General features: G+C 40.0%; 1 protein-coding gene across 2 annotated transcripts in view; it reads right to left on the bottom strand.

Annotated features, from left to right (window-relative positions):
* The window catches only part of uvrag (UV radiation resistance associated gene), a 76,137-nt gene that overhangs the window by 20,804 nt on the left and 37,120 nt on the right, over positions 1–18,213 (bottom strand). For both annotated transcript variants that reach the window (XM_029520003.1, XM_029520004.1), the window contains exon 13: positions 11,334–11,409. In XM_029520003.1, the coding sequence (XP_029375863.1) occupies positions 11,334–11,409 (76 nt within the window). The remainder of the gene's footprint in view (positions 1–11,333; positions 11,410–18,213) is intronic.

Here is an 18,213-nt window from a genome sequence, read left to right as displayed (position 1 = left end):
CAGTAGAGAATGAAAATGATTTTTGAGAGGAATAAAATATCTAAGCATCATAATGACGTAATAAACAAAAGAAATTAATTAAACTGTGGCGCTCCCTTTCATTGGCTCCGAGGAGCAAATTAAAATCTGCCAAAGTATGTAAAAAGTGTATGCAGTGCCAAGTTTACTTTGGAGAACCTGGAGCATTTTCTGGTCATCTGGGATTGTTCAGTTATAACCCTGCACAGTGTTAAGAGTGTTCAAACTTTTTTTTCCTTGCCAATGGGTGACAGTGATTGGAATTCAAACAAATATTGAAAAAATACAGAAAGATTTCCTCGTAATGAACAACTGATTAAAATATGGGACTAGCCTCTGAAATATACAGTACATGCAATGCAGTGTTGGGGCAAAAATATTTTCTGAATTCAGAATAAGAGAAGGCAGTGCAATCTGTGATTAAAGGAGCTAATTCAGACCGAGTTCAAAATCTCAGTATAGTTTATTACTTAGAAACTCATAATGTTCCATTCTCATTTAAGGTGTGTTCATGAAGATCCACTGTCTTCATCCCAGACAACAAACACAAACGAAAACATAAATAGCTACACAGATTTCTTTTATCAAATGGCAGTAAATTCTCAAGAGCCAAATCTGATTAGGACATGAAGAGAGAGACAGAGACGGAGCAATAAACGAGAAACAAATAGCTATTGTGTGTTGTGTTTTTTTTCCCCACCACACATTTGGTGGCCAACTATGTAAACTGTTCCATTAATCTCAGCATGGGGAGAAGGAGTGCTGGGTTTAATGTGTGGGATCGAACTTTATAATGAGCTGGGTGAAGCATACTGTTGAATTAAAGCACAGGTTAATAAAAAAAAAAAAAAAAAAGGAGCCACATTGATCTGTCCTCTTTTCAACAATATCTATCAAACCTATGGCTGAAACATGGCACACTAAAACTTATATCCGGTGAAAAAGAACCAAAAATCCGAGCAAATCTGTTCAGTTCACACTGCACTTCTCATGAGTTGGATTTATTGATCGTAATAGCGTAGTCCACAGACACCTGATTCCTGTAGACTGGCTGAGTTTGCAGATGGAAAAAGCCTTGTTGACTGAGATGGAGGAGATGATTTATGATATTGCTGCTGGCAGGTGAATTTCTCTGGCTGCCTGGTTCTCTGAGCCATGGGACAGAGCAGCACTGCTTTGCTCTGACTGTTGTAATAGTTGTGAAGCTCAGGCTCCAAACACATTAAAGCCAAAGACATGTGCTGACATAATGAAATTGTAGCATGTACATTGTATATATTTGTAGTTGGATGCATATTTAAGCAGTGTGCAGTCTGTGGATAGTATCATAATTACTCTGAACATCTCAAGCCAACAAATTGGCTGAGGCACATTTTCAAATTGTGCTGCAACAGCATTGGCAATAATTTGTCTACTAAAACTTTAGAGACGGCTGCGTGGCATCACATAGGGAATAATAACGACTCAGAGTGCAATAACAAAAAGTATCTGGGGGGGGGGGGGGGCGGTTACAGGTTACATTTACAGCACTAATTTTATAGAAAAAGGTAAAAAAAAACAAAAAAACAAATATTTAATCACCCCATAGCCTCATTTTTAATTTGAGTTGGTGTTTATTTAACAGCTGCTTTCATTAGCCACTTAGCCCCTTTCCTCCAATAACCGTAAAACACTTATGTGTCCTTTGGGGCATCAGGCCTGAGCTCATCACAGATGCTTCATTAATAGTGAGGAAAGCTGCAGCTGGATGGCAGAGATGATGACCTGACAGTGAGGACACACCGCCTATATCGTCTACTCTTGGCAGAGTAATAGAGGATGACATCAGAGGAGTGACAGATAATACTCTAATGAGGTGAGGCGCCATTTGATGGAGAGGAGTGTTTGAGCGACTGACATTCAAAGACGCAGACTGATGCCGAGCTGAGGCAGACAACACAAAATTAGGAGAATGAGTCGTCAGCTTTCTTAAGTTGATGATGAGTGCCACTGAAAGGACTCTGTGGCACAGAGCTGCTATGTTCATTCAGATAGAAAGCTGCTGATTGGACAGACTCAAAGGGCCATAATGAAATCCACATGGCAGCAGGAACGGCATAGGATGGAGGGACGAACACAGAGCCGGCATGGTTGATATTTTTTCAAATACTGACCAGATGGGGCCAGCATTGTTTTATCCTATGAGCTGTTTAATGTCATGGAGCTGCAATAAGCCCAGAGCATATGATGGAATACCTCCACTCCAAAACACCCATATGACAGCACATGGGGTTTGATGAATTAACAAGAAAAACAAGTTTTTCTAAACTTGCTGACATAAAATATACTAGGTCCCTGCCCTCTCCGCTCTCATGACAAGTTGGTTGGGGCCCAAGTAGCTTGGCCAAAAAAAGCCCACAAGCAGAGATGATTATTTTGTTTCAGTTTTTCTCAACTTTACTGAGAGAAAACAGAATGAACCTTAAAAACAGCTGATTTGATTCCGTCATACAGTACTATGACATTATCGTGATCAAAGAAGGAGATACCTCTTCCTGTTGTGAATAAAAGGACTTAATTCACTCGTACTGTCTTCTCTTTCTTCTTTTATTCAGCAGGTAGTTTCCCCTCTAAATGAAACCATCTGTAAATTTTGCCACATAAACACTGCTGCAGAATTAGAGTTGAGAATGAAGTCATCTCTAAATGAAGGGACTTTAGAGAAGCCTTAGTGCTAAAACAGAGCGGTGTACTGTAGCATGGAGGAAGACAACAGGAGAGCACAGTCCAAACAAACAGGCCCAGCTTACAAATTCCGACCAGCTGGAAACAACAGACACACTATTAAGTAAATGATGGAGCAGAGGAGCCAACACTTTCCAAACACCCAGAATCACAGCAAAGCCCTTGTTTGCCAGTAAAAAATCCACAGTCTGACCTGTGGGAACAAGATATTCTTAGAGGATGATGACGCCACCATTTCACTGATTGATTATAAAAGTCCAAACATAAAAGCTAATGAAAAGTCACTTCATATATCATCTCTGAATCAACCTATTCATTCCAATGTTATGAAATATACCACCAGCATCGGTCGCTCCATTTCATACAGTAATGATGTCTTCAATCTCATCAATCTTTGCAAATAACATTTTGTCTTGATGCCTTAAAGAGATCAAATATTGGTTAAGACTTAGGGTTAGGGTTACAAAAACGCAATTGTTCAGCAGATAGAAAATTTTCTCCAATCCCTCTCTCTCTCTGACACACACACACACACACACACACACACACACACACACACACACACACACACACACACACACACACACACACACACACACACACACACACACACACACACACACACAGGATTAACATTTACTTTTACCCTTATACTTAGTGGAACTAGCTCCTCTGGTACCTCTTTGCGGTGATGGACAAACCTGGAACTACCAACCACAAAATGTGGAAATTCAATTAGACGAGTTTAAGTGTTTCATAAAGTCATAGGTGGTTGTCCAGAGGAATTCCCATAAAACCCTAGAGCTCAGGCAAAATGGTAGTGCACTCAGTATGCGCACACACACCCAAAACTGGAAACCACAGAACAGTGACATACACTTACAACTGCGGTGTGAGACCTGCTTATAAATCGCAACTCCTGGCCAACAGCAAGTAGTGAGCTGACAGACTACAAAGACCACTTTCCCTGTTGTGCTGGTCTGCTCTGTTGCATCCATTAACTCCACTCCTCTTTCTTGTCAAAAACTAAACCTGGGACGGGCTGCTTGAGAATCACATGCATCATTTTCCACATTCTCCCTGATATTAACATTATATGGTAAATATGTGTTTATGGAAAATAAAACCCTCCTACTCTGGCTGGTAAAAAGGGTTCCACCAACAACTCTCTCTGGCCAATAAATGGCACTGGATACAAGTTGTAGCTAACAACAAAAGTTTGTGATGGAAAACAGGGACCACACAGTGAGGGTATGGAAACCCATAAGCATACAGAGGTGTATGTTAAGGCCTGGGTTACGTTAATAGATGGCTTGAACAAGACGTTTCAGTGAACCACAAGGCGACTAAACCACTGGGAACTTTATTTTTATTTTTTTTTCCAAGTGGCTGTTTCTTCAGAGCAGAGAATAAGCTCCCATCTAAATAAAACATCTCAGTTTCACTCCTCTCTAGAGTGAGAGAGGGCAGCAAACTGGTCAAGCTTCTCCTGCCAAATCCCCTGCTCCATCCAGCTCAGCCAAAACACATGCACTAAAGGTTACTCCCAGTCCAGGTCTAAAGAAATTTATCAGATCAACTGATAAATTATTTCTTATTATGAAAATTACGGCATATATAAATATCCACATACTATAAATCAAAAGCAGATAAAAAAAAAAACAAAAAACAAAAAAACAAACAAACAAACAAAAGAAAAAAAACATGGGGGATGTTTCTCAAATAATCTGCAATATTTAATAGTGCATATACAATTATTATGATAATAATTCATGCAGGGTCCATCCAATACACACAATGCGGAATCCGAATTGGATTAAAGTACTATAAACTTCAGACTACAACCTTCCACAGCAGCTTCCATCTTCTCTCCCACTGCCTTGCATCAATCATTACAGACAGTCATCAGCCCACCATTTTTGCTCATGTCTGGCTGTTAACAATCTCACAATACAACCCACACTTCTCTCCATTTAACCCTCTTACTACCTGCCAAAAATAATTTCTTGCTTGAAATGTGATAAATAAAGCGCACTAATGGAGTGCTTTTCACTGTCAGTTGAGCACAGAGATCTTGTTAGAAGTGGCACCTTAATGGCGTTTAAATGCAAACCATTTTCAGACACAGGCTGTATAACTTATCCTTTCTTAGATGTAAGGGATGATTATTCAACATTTGTACAGCATATGGCTATGTGGGGAATGACGTTTGGAGCATACAGATTCGGGTTATCCTTCACCAGGCTAAAGCAGAAACAGACACGTTTATGGCTTGGCCTAAAAGAGAACTTCACTTGGTACCTCATTTCTTTATTCCTCTTTCCTGTTCAGGGTGAAAGTGAGGTATATTACATTGACTTGGCACTGCATTTTCTAGTGCTGGTCCTGCCTGTTACGTGTTTTATCATATCAATCCCTGTAAAATAGAAAACGGATGTGGCTGTTATGGGAGGATGGAGACAATGAGTGGCAGCAGGCAGTTGAAATGGCCTGATTACTTCCAGGCCCTGTCTGACTTATGGTGAAGATGGTGGCAGAGCCTGGGGAGCAGTGGTCCAGGGTTCAGGTAAACAAACAGCGTACAGTGGGCTGCATTTTGATTTCTGAGCACTGAAGAGTCTGTTTGTTGAGATGAGGTTTCTGCAGAGGCGGCTGGATAGAAGAATGACTGCAGTTGTTCGGAGGGCAGGAGGGGGGGTAGTGGAGATGTAATCGTCTGTTTTTCTTCCTTTTTGTTTTCTGGAATGTTCTCTGGAACGCACCAAGGATTGAGTCACGAACCACAAGCCTCAGCTGGACTAGGAGAGAAAGACCAACAGGCTTCTGAGGGAAACCTGGAATAGTTCTGTCTAAAAATGCTCCAGTTCTCAGAAAGATCCTGCTGAGAAACGGGCTGATGATACAGTTTCTGCTCTCATTCAAGGGATGGGGAAGAAACATACTGAGATATCACTAGAAAGAGCAAAACTTTTCTCTGGTGAACAATGCCTTGGAGATCAAATGATGAATCTTCCTCTCCTCCTTTTTCCCCTCATAAAAACTGTTAAGTAGCTTCAGAACTTACTCGTTGAGTCTTTTTTTCTGCAGCACTGTAAAAAATGTTATATTGTTGAAGGAAAGTTTGCAAGACATGGCCAAAGAAACCAAGATTAGTGCGTTTAAAATGTCCACTGTATATCACAGGAAGAAAGACGCACATATTTTGATTACCTACATTGCACAATCACTCGTTCACAGCCTTTTCTGATTCACAGGCTTGGGGACTAACAGAGAATAAACACCAACTGCTTACAGGAATGTCAACTGTGGAAAAACTGAGTTCATTTGCAAATATGGTACGCCCTTTGTTTCACTGCAGGGACTCTTCACAAAACACAGTTGTAGACCCTTAACCATCTCCAACATCCATGTTAAAGGAAGTAAGAAAATAGCTGGAGATAGCTTTAATTGGGGAATTTTAACAATCTTGACAACTCGGTTTGAGGTGGAGGGGGTAGAAGGGACCTGTGTAATGTTCACTTTTTGTGTGACTCTGCTCAGGTCATATGGTTTTTATTGAGACACAATCACATTAGCTTAAGGCTTCATAGAGGTATGCCAAATCTATGTTGTATCTCTTATGACTTGGAACAGGAGTTCTGTCACAGAGGTGAAAACTGAAGAAGGGCCTGAAGCTGGGATTACAGTTTGTGGACTCACCAAAGATGAAATGGGTGAGATAGGAGCCAAAGAGAAAAGGGGGTGAATCATGGTTGAGGTTGTTTGCAGTCTCACTCACCAAATCTGATGAGACATGCAGTGCATTACTATATATATATATATATATATATACACGAAGATAGGAAAGATAGGTGGTTCTCTAGCAACCTCACTTTTTATTTGCATATCACTCAGACTTTAACAGTGATGGAAAAACCTATTTAAATGAACAAAGTCTCCTCTGAAATTAGTGAAAGCAAAACCTTTTACAAGTAGGGATCAGTGGTCTGAGGTTCACACAGCAAAACCACAACATCCTGACGCAGGACTTTCACTGCGTTAAACCTTGCATTTTTATTCTGTTATTATTTTTAACTTAATTATTTTTACTTAAATTTTATGTAAATGCTCCTGATTTATCAAATTTTTTTTTCTTAGGGTTACAGAATTAATAGAATTTATTACATTTGAAATATGGCAAAGTGCAATCACAGGAGCTGCAAAAAATAAATAAATAAAACATTGTAACTGTTTACAGGGTGAGCATGATAGGCTTGTGGTACTAAAAAGATGTCTCATCCAGCAAATGACATTCTCCAGACTTAGAGGGAAATGTATAGTATAATTAACTTTTTTTCTGTGAAACTGAAATACAAAAATTGTCACTCCAGCTGAACTCATATTGCAATATCAGCAATTTTTTTCATTTTGGGCATATTGTGCAGCTCTAACCAATTCAATCTGAATAATCTTCTCCTGATACACGTAAATACTGAGGAATGCAGAAAGTTTCTGTCAGGGGATATCTACTTTTTCTTTGGCTAAATTATCAACATCTTTGCTAATACTGTCACCCTTTAAATAGATATTTTTATTGCCGAAGTACCAACACTCAGAGTAGCTCCCGTTACAACACACTAACCACAAAACACAGTAGTGTCACTCATGAGTCAGCTGTGTTTTATGGAGCCACAGTTGCCACTTTTAATGGTATTAGGTGCTCTGACGTATACTCCAGACCACCAGTATGGCACTCTGCCAGCAGATCATGGTGTGAAATTGCCCAGAGATTTGGAGGGTGGGAAAATTCAGGCCACTTTCCTCAGTAGAAAGGAACAAAGGTGAACCCAGAGACGATTTGATTAAGCCACAGCAAATTTACATTGCTTTCATTTTCCAATACTGGGTTTCCTGCACCTAAGGACCAAAAAATATGATACACAGAGTTTAGTGACTAATTGTTATGTGTACTCACTCCTTAAAAGCTAGAGATTTTTTGGAGCATCAGCTGTCATGTAATTAGATCCACATGTCTCTTTCACAACAATGTTGACTACTGCATAAGACAGGGAGTAGGCAAATCGAGCACATGGCCTTCCACTAGACAAAATGCTGCTGATTTTTCTTTGGAGTCAGCAACACAAACTTTGATAATTTGTCTCCATTGATGGAGGAATGGTAAGTTTAACATTTATACTTCCCCAGTGTCCTATTCAGTCCCCATATACCTGTGACTATGGACTTAAAGGAAAAGCAACAGCCAGATATCAAATTTATTTAACTACTACGCTAATAAATTTTATGTATATTTTTGTTTTGGTGAGAAAACATCTATATGAATGAACATAAACGAGAATGACTCACTCAGCCATTACAGATTGTGCAATATCTTCTGATTGCACAAGATATCAGGGTTGGACAATGTCTGAGTTGGAGCCCACACATTCCTGAAAGTCTTTGTTAACTTCACTTTGTCAAACAAATCAACCCTAAGTGGCAACATGGGAGTATGTTCCCACCTGACATCCAGGGTGTGGTTCCCCCATCCTCACTGCTGGACTCATGACATGTGGCCTCATAAATGCAAAACTTCTCCCTCTGCCACATCAAAGCAAGGTCAACCTGCTGTGACCTTGAGTACTCGCCAGCTTCCCTGGATCACTTTCAAACAAAGCCGCACAGGGAAATCCAATAAGAGATGGACAGCTAATGTCTACTACCTACTACCTACTCCAGTCAGTCAGCTGACCAGCCAATCAGCCAGTCAGCCAGCTCTGCTGTGAAACCAGAGCTCTGCTTTGTATCATGGAGCCAGACATGCATGGCTCAACCAAGGAGACATGAGGAAATTTTTAAAATTGAAATCAACCTGTCTGTAAAATACTGCCTGGTGGTAAATGATGTCAGCAGTAGTGACGTCTATCCTGAATGTGTAGTGCTCAGTCAAGCAGATTTTTCCTAATAACAGTCTCAATAAATAAAGACAGCAGAACAGGAGTGAAGACGTATTGATCAAGAACTTGAGAATGACAAGGTTAAGCTAATCCTAATGAGATTAAAACGAGGGAGAAATCATCAAAAACGTAGCATCAAAGAGTTCTGTTGACTGATGCCTTTCCCAGCCTTAACTCTAAAAACTTTGACGTGTGAGTTGTGAGATCCAAGAAACCGAAAGCTCAAGCTCACAGGAGTGTCCAGTTTAATTCAGTGAACATAATGGATGGAACAGCCTTTGTTTTTGGTGCGTTCTATGTAATTGACTGTAGCATGTTTACCGCTTTTACAGCATTGAAACATTGGTTTATTATCACTGTCATGTGGAGCTGGACTGCACAACCTGATAACTCATCTTCAATGTGGGCGTAGTCAAAAACATATGGAATAAGTGAGACGAACTTTGAGTGAAAGCTGAAATTTCACTGGGGGGAAAAAAAAAAAAAAAAAGTAGTGACACTAAGCACTGAAAAGCATGTATTGCTGTAGCTTTAGTAAAAACATGTAAAATAAGTTTTCCTCTATGTGACCTTAGATTGTAGGCTGCCTTAAGCCTTGAGTTACATTTTATTTTACGTGCACACTGTCAGTGACTGAGATTTACAGAAACAGATCTCCACTTATATATTGACAAATAATAGAAAGAAATATGCTCACACATAATCAATTTATCATATACAGTTATCATGCACATGTGCCCAGCTGTGTTGCAGCTGATGGTTTACATCTGGTTTCAGAACTAGAAATTTTAATCTATCTGTATTGGTTTGATGGACACAGGTGAAAAACTCCTGTTGTCTGGAACAAATTTTTCATCGCCACAGGACCAGATTCCTTTGAACCACCATATACACACTGTGCCATATAATGATTTAAACTGTGTCCAGAAAATATCTACACTACAGTAGAAAACCAGAAGAAAATGTGTATGTCCAAACTCTATGGTATAGTTTTAAGCTATGATGAAAAAATTCCTTTCAGCTTCTTCATGCAATATTTGCCAGACTTTACATATACTGCAGGATTACAAATTCATGGTCCTGTGGTCCTGTGTGTTTGTGTCGGTGTGTGTGCATTTGTGTCAGTATGTGTGCATGTCTTGACAGATATTATGGTTGAATAAAATAAATCACATAATGTCAACTTCAGCAGTTCAGTCCAGAGAAAATTTCAGCTTTGAGTTGAGATTTATTGAACTGATCAGGTGGAATGAATGTCAGATTAAAGTTTGAAGCCAACAAGTTTTAACACTTTAATTAGCAAAGTGCTTGGTTATTTGGCTTGTTTTTATCATTCTTGGACTCTGCTATGAAGATGGCAGTCTTGGATACTGGGTAGCAGTTTGTGGTCTGGTATTAGTGTGCAGAGGTTTGAAGCCAGCCACCTGCTAGCGCTAATTGTCCAGTCTCATTCAGGGGAGAGCCACTCCCCGAATGAGAGGAAAATAGGAGGAAAACAGGGAATGGAATGTAAATTCTTAAGTCAGTGTCTGAAGGATGAATAGAAGGAGTCACCCGGGTCAACACATTAGGTTAACTTTAACAAGCATGGATAGTTCAAGAGCTCAGCGCTCCTGTGATGTATATGTTTATGCAAGAGGTGGAAGGAGGATAATTCATTTTAGAGCACTGATTCAACTTGTCTGTCAAAAGTGCTATATATAAGAAGATTATTTCAAATTGTGACTATCTGCAGCAAAAGCACTTTAAAGCTTAAGGGTAATACTATGCCAGTGTCAAGTTAGGACAGAAGTCAAAGGTGTTTAGGCCTGATCTGATCTGCCACACAGCAGAGGTGTGGACTTGAGTCATTATAACTTGGACTTGAGTTAGACTCACTGTTATTTGACCTGTGATTTGATAGATAGGTTTGATTTGACCATGTACAGATTGATGATGATTGATGATAATGTTATTAGCTTTGCACCTATAGGTTTAAGTGCTGAAGGAGACGTTGATGTGTGAGCCAAGCAATGCAATTCAACTTTTGCTGAATGTTCAAAAGTTCAGGGTGCTACATCTAACAGTCGTTGAGCTATGTCAGTTTGGGGGTATGATAGGCAGACATTGCCATCCATAAAAATGTAACAGCCAAATGCATCATATGAAATACGTCAACAATACAAAAATGCTAAAACCTGCAGCTTGCAGTGGTGAAATGATTCTAGCCTTAAAGAATTAAATTGCATATTTGTGATCAATTTTTAAAGACTAATTTCTTCAGTAAAGGAAGCCTTGAGAGACAACAGACTGTCCAAAGACATCATGTTTAGGTTAACTGGTGACTCTAAATTGTCCGTAGGTCTGAGTGTGAGTGGTTGTTGGTCTCTGTCTGTCTCTGTGTGTTGGCCCTGTGATGGACTGGTGGCCTATCCAGGGTGTACCCTGACCTTGTCCAGGCTGAGAGACTGAGAAATGGACTGCATTTGTATAACACTTTTAAAATCTTTACAATCCCTCAAAGCACTTTATACTACAGGGTTCATTCAGGCACATTTGCGGACTGAAGAAGCCAGGCATTGATAATCAGCATGTTTAATATGGTTGTGTTACATTTGCTTACTTTACTTTTCCATTTCATACATTAGTGTAGATTTATGTGCTGTATGTGTGTATTACCTGGGCAATATTCTTGTTGAGTAAGTATACACCATATTCAAAATGAAACCGCTCTCCTCTTGGGTACAAGGGGAACCTGTAAAAGAAAGGAAGGGGAAAAAAACATTAAACAGGAACAGGTCATTTGCTCCTTGTGATGCACCAACAACAGTGTTTCAGAACAAAGGTGTTAAGAGCTTTTAAACAAACACCCACAAGCAAACTAAGCACAGTCAGTTATTTAACTGCATTATGTCCATATTACCTATCACAATATACGAAAAGTCCAGCCAAAAAGTCAATAAAGCAGTGTGGAATTGTTTGTTCATTTTACTTTGAAGGATTCAAACAACTGTTGCTGACTGGCTACAAATTCCTCCTGTCATTGAAAGTGCTCATTCATTTTCCTGCAAGTGTTTACAGTGGGTAACACTTGCAGATGGTTGAAGAAGCTGGATCTGGGTCTATGATCCCATCCCACATATGCCACCTCCTTAGCAGATTAAACTGAAATATCAAACAGGGCAGAGGCGTCCAAACACCCTGCCCAGCCGCCTCTCAGCAGAACAAAGAGAACTTTTCCTTTCAGGGTGGTGGGAAAGTCCCAGTGGAGCCAGTCAGATGTCTTTGTTAGGATTGCACATGGAGTGCTCAAGAGGGATAGGAGGAGAAAGCCCTGGGTTTTTGGGGTACATTATGCCAACCTCTAAAGTGGGGAAATTCTGTCCGCTACCAGGAAGTTAAGGGTGGACTCATCCCTTCCTGTCATGTGCTGGGGGGGTTCAAATGATTAGCGACATTCATTTCTTAGCCCAATCTCTAAAGGCTTCAACTTAACTTTCAGAGTGACCTAAGCTCTTTACCTGTCATTCAAAAACTCTGGTCTTTAAAAGAGCAAAATAGAAAGTGAGATGTTACCAAGGTAAAATAGGTACATTATAGACAAAGCATTCACAATCAGTAAAAAAAGTACATTAAATAAAAATAGCTGCTACTTAACATGACACCTAAAAACAAGTTTATAAAAAGAGTTTAAAGGATTGAATTAAAATTAGCCTTATCTGCTTAGGCAGGTCAAAAAGCATGGTCAAGTGCAACGCGGTTTATCATTTTGTTAAGCAACCTGGAGCCAGCTTTACTGTAGGTATGCTTTAAAAGCGATTGCTAAAATCTAAAAATCAATTCTAAAACTGAAAGGGAGCCAATGCAGGGAAGCAAGGGGTGCTATGATGTCTCTAAACCCTTAAAACCAGTGAGCAACAGAACTGTTGTGTTCTCAAATAGTTGGGATAGTCAGGATGGGATCGTGACCCTTGATTGATTTGTTACAAGAATTCCAGTTGATAGAAAATGTTTCTGTAGTCTTTTTATTGCTTTTACTGTATTTGCATGTGTGGTTTCTCCTGTGGATCTATCTTAATTATGCCCTGCTGCTACTGCAATTCATTTCAAAGTATTTTGTAAACTATGTTTTTAGAGGAATTGTTTAAATTATTATCATTGTTATTATTATTATAACTAGTATGGGCTGGATTGACCTTTAACAGAGCCTTACTCTTTGGCTGGAAACTCACTAACTCAATTGGAGGCCTAAAATGAGAATGACTTGAGAAGTCATAATAACATTTAAAAAGGTGGACTATATAAAAACTCAGCACCTGCTGCAGATTGATCTGTACGCAAATGTTTTTAAATGGAACTCTTTAGCTTAGTGATGCAGATGGATGTCTTTGGTGCATCAAGTTAAATCTTTTCTCAACAAACAAATTGTATTTCTCATGCAAATTTACCACAATGGTTTACAGTTAATTTAATGCTACAAATGTATGTAGGGTAATTACTTGCCAATATGATGACCATAATTTGGACTAATTCAATAAGACATGTGCCTCTGTTAATGTGGGAATGTGCTGCCAGAACAGAAGATGCTTTCTGATGATGAATCTCTATATGGTACAGTCTGTGTGGACATATGTTGAGTGTTTAGCACACGTGTGCAGCGTCTGTAAGAGTGTACTGGTGAATGGGTGCATCCAACATGCCTCCTCATACTTCTTATGCCTGAGTGAGAAACATCTCCTCACTCATCCAGTACTGATATATTACACTGCAGCTTAGATGAACATCACTGTAGCTCCAGGTGAATTCTAACAGAATGCTGTCCCAAAGCCTGACAAGCAGAAACAGTGAGACATCGTGCCCTGTGGCTAAGGCAACCAGCTGCATGATGGCCCTCCATGTCCATGATATGCAGCTGGGGCCCCAGGGAGAAAGCAACATGCCAGAGGTCATATCTCAGCACTAGGAAATAACTAACAGAGAGAGGAAGAACAACACAACAAGCTGTCCCCTCACACCACTGGCATTCCCAATATCACTTCCCCAAAAGCAGATAGGATTTGTTTGCTGATAAACGAACATGAGAAGGAAAACAGAGCTGCTTCCAATGCACATACACGCAAACGCAAGAATATACAGGCAGGCTCCGTCCCCGTGAAGTGATTAATGAGTGCTGTCCGCTGTGTCTGAAATCACACTGGAGAAACCCGGGTTCACCAAACGCCAGGAATCTCTCCTGGGGATGTCCAGTAAAGTCAAATATATTATTTCACAACAGTAGGATGGGGGGAGGGAGAAAGTTTGAAGACAGAGAGAAGGGGAAAGCTACTAAAAGACTGTGTTCATTATCTGCCCAGCTTTACCCCACTGGAATTAAAGAAATTTTCAAAAAAAAGATTAGACCAAAGATTTAACACATAGCAATAGCCTCTGAGTGAAGCTGAAGTTACTTTCCTTTCTTTTTAAGTTTTCACCCGACTCAGTGCTGGAGATGCTTGGGGAGAAATAGCCACTGTCATAATTTTTGCTTCTACAGTAGAAATGCAAGTGGTATGTGTAAGGCACAGACATAAGGAAGCAGAGTAAGAGCGCCATCTTTAATCACTCTGCCAGTGGCAGCGGCATAAACTGAAGCAGCCCTCTACACTAAACAGGATGAAATAAATTACAGTCCTGAAAGAATATGCAAGCCTAAATCAGTACCCGGTCAGTCTATCAGGATGGAGGGTCCAGAATAAACAGACACAAACCAGAGAGATTCGCACACAGCTCAGAGATGTTCTGTTTGTTGCAGCAATTTTGCTTTTCCACTGGGTTGAACCAATTTGCTTTTCTGTTGTTTGTTAGTGGAGTCATGCTGACTTCAGCTCTTGCATCTTGTGCACAATTTTTTGTTTAATCTCTGTTGTACATCTAAATGAAATCAAAATCATCTCTATCTCAGCAGGCCTCCTTGTGTTTCCTCACTCTCCATAATCAAGCTGTTTGTTCCGTCAGCACATCCCTCTCCTGCTCCCCTCAGTTGCAACTCTGTTCGAGGGTCATGTCTCAGAAACGAACACAGCAAACCGAATATGACAGGCACCATAATCAACACACCCACTCACTTTAGAGTCCATTTAGAAGACTGATTACGGAAACAAGAAAGCTGCTTTCATTTAGTTAATTCTCAACTTTGTATGCACTGGGCAAAAAGATAAAAGCTGAAAAAAAGATTTACTTCTTCTCTTAACTCATTGTCATTTCTGTCATAAAAAATAAATAATGCCCCTCTTTTTTCATCTCACCACATGATAGTTAAAGTGCAAGTACTGGCTATATCAATAGACACAGAAATATGTAATTATTAAGTGTGGAGGCATGAAACTGTAAAAAGACAAAGTTACATCTCACAGGAAAGTCCCCTGTCTTTACGAGAGAGTATATGTGCATCCCAAGCCAGCCAGCTCTTTGACTGCAGTTTCTAGACACCCATTCTCCACACAGACCACCTTCAAATATGATGGAGGGACTCCTTTTAAAATAAGGAAACAACCTTTAAACATACAGCTACAATAATGAGATCAACCAACAGTTCATCACAGTTTCTTCCTGTCCAAATCTTTTAAAAAACACATCTGGCCCTGTTGAGGGAACTTGTAATAGCAGGCTGAGTGATATTATTTCTTTCATCTCTGGATGATCCACCCCCACCAATGTCTACACCATCTCCTTGGACTGCATGCCAGGGGCCTCCTTGGAGGTGTCTGCAGCACATGACTTTTTTTTATAGCCTCGGGATAAAATGGCCATATTTGTGGGCTGTTTGTGCAAAGTTTCACAGTATGACAACGACAGAGCCATAATAGAGGGTGGAGTCCACCTCAGCTCAGCTGCTGTTCAAATCTATTAGAGATCCAGGGTGACAAGGTCAATGGGTGCTTCTTGTGCAAACTAGAGAGCATGTATGTTTAAGCATGCTCCAGTATATTAGACTCCTCTTTGGTCCATTGTATGGAATGGAGGAGTGTAGAAGAGGACACAGACTTGCAGGTGGGTGGTCGTGCACAGCATTACTGAGTTTCATGAGAGTATGGTGGGAAGACTGCTTAGTGACTGGCTGACCTGCAGTAATGTACACACAGGCTGAGGTCTCCACATGTGTTGGCTTGCCTGTTTAGACATCCTAATTAATACTCCAAATGTGCAAAACAACAGTCATGCACATGGTGGAGACAAGGCTTGGCCAGCGCTTACACTGCTGTTTTAAAAGGTGGTGGTGGCGGTGGTGGAGCAGGAGGCTGGGATAGTGAGTTTCACAATGCCTTTAATGTGCAATTTCAAACGGCATGGAAACATAAATCATCCGGGTCTGCTTTTAAAAAAAAAAAACACCTGCCTTGAAACTGTCAAGCCTCTAATGGCAGAGGTTACTATATAAATCACGGTGAGCTGTAATTTTCAATATCTGAGAAATGATTACATTGAGCATCTGTCAGTGAATGCTATTTTAATGACCGCTGCTGCACTTAAGACCCCAGTATAACCGTTTCGCCATCTTGGTTTATGCTGTTAAAAGTGTCTCCTGAGTGATGTGGCGGTTCCTCGCTCTGTCACACTGGGTTTTCATCATGGCTCTTAAAACTATCCAGCAGTCCACTGACCCCAGTTCCCAGCCCCCACACACTAATTTTCTCTTTCCATTTCTTTTGTTTTCATTCATTGTTCTAATCACAAGCAGAGGCAGAGATGAGCAGTTCAATGTGACCAGCACCCTACGTACTGCTCACTTGCCAAATCACTCCAATACTTCAAAAAAAAAAAAAAAAAAGACATGCAACGCCTATTTAAGATTAATATTCCAGCCTTGCAGCAGTCTTGGGTCAACACCAATTTTCATGACCATAGCTATACTAACAAGGAGTCTACAGTCATGTTAGCAGCGAGACTTTACTTCAACTGCCACAGTGGTGCCTGGAGCTAACTTAAGAACTGCGCTCACAATGAAAATAAGCAGGTTTGATGTTTACCATGTTCCCAGTTTAGTTTTGCATGTTAAAATTTTAAAGTGTGCTAATTACCACAAGCGTACTCAGTGCTATAATTTCTCCTGAGGATGAATTAATGTGGGTGCATAATTTTAGAAAGTTCATCTAAAACTTTTATTGTTAACTACAAGGTGACAGTAAAATGAAATATCCACTCATCAGAAGCAGAGTGTAATTTCTCATCAAGTGAGTTCTCAACATTTTAGCATTTTGGTGAAAAAGCATATAAAACACTACAAGGAAAACAACTGAGTCAACAGAGTCATCACTTCAGCCGTGCCACAACAGTCCATGAAAAGAGGGCAAGAGCTGATGCCATCATCAAGACTGTTGCATGTACATCCATGTCTCAATTTATGAACAAGTAAACAATATTACTGAATGATCTAAGCTGGCTTTAGCGTTCCTTTCAACCTACAGCATGCCTCAGAAAGCAATCCAGCACAGATGCTTTTGGTTATCCTTATAATGAAGTAGGGACAAAGACCACTCCAATAGGCTGTACAACAGCAGGGCTCCAAGATGAAGGGCTGCTTATGGAACCAAACTGTCAACCTAGAAGAGACTCCTTGACATCTTCAGAGCTATTATAAACATACGGTTCCAGCCATTGTCCTTGAGATTCTTTGGCAGAAAACCTCAAAAGGCAAACAAACACTCAGTCCAATTCCAGGGTGTCTTTGTAGCTGACATATAGACCTAAATAATAAGACGTTTGTTCAAATTCAATTTCAGTTCTCTCGCTCTCAAGCTGACTGCCTCTGTCATCTCTTCTATAGAAGAATACAGTAACTGTGTCCCTGAACCACTACCTGACATGACCATATTCTACTGCTTCAATAAAGATTTATTTTGCAATGACAGACAATGGGCAGTCTCTTATAGGGCCAACAAGGGTGTTGTTAAAATTTTCATTTTCAGCATTGTAAAGATCTTTAATATAATTTTTATATTGCATATCAGCCTTTCTCAAAGTGCTGTTTGTGATGACGTTTCAGAAAATTTGCAGATGCAACTGTCAGATCAGGGAGCATCCTGAGTAGTAATGGTCCATTTGATTGTTGACTGACTGTTGTTTTTAATATTATATTAACACATATGATGTAAATGCAAAAATAACAATTTGAAGTTGCTGATGGACTTTATTCTCAACAATAAAAAGAATGGTTATCAGAGCACCACCTGTTGTCTCACAATTTGTGAGGCAAAAGCACTGCATCATACAGAAATGAATAAGATAAGGCATATGTGACATTATATTGAGATCCTGGTTCAGCATTTGAACTCATTGCTGCTTTGCTTTTCTAATCTTTTCCTGCTTTATGACTGACCTATCCAATAAAGTGTCCCCTCCCCCAAAAAATGCAAGCTCAAGCTCACCACAGCAGTGTTGGGCCAGGGTTAGGAGCAGGGTTAGTTTTTGAGGATCAATGAGAATTAGATGGTCCATAAGTTGGACTGTAGTGTTCCATAGTCTAAGAAACACTGATGTCTATTGTAGGAGTGTGAGGAAAAAACAAACATGGCACATGCAG

Source organism: Echeneis naucrates, chromosome 14 (assembly GCF_900963305.1).
Source record: "Echeneis naucrates chromosome 14, fEcheNa1.1, whole genome shotgun sequence".
In the NCBI taxonomy this organism is placed as follows: domain Eukaryota; kingdom Metazoa; phylum Chordata; class Actinopteri; order Carangiformes; family Echeneidae; genus Echeneis; species Echeneis naucrates.
This window is presented reverse-complemented; position numbering and strand designations above follow the sequence as displayed.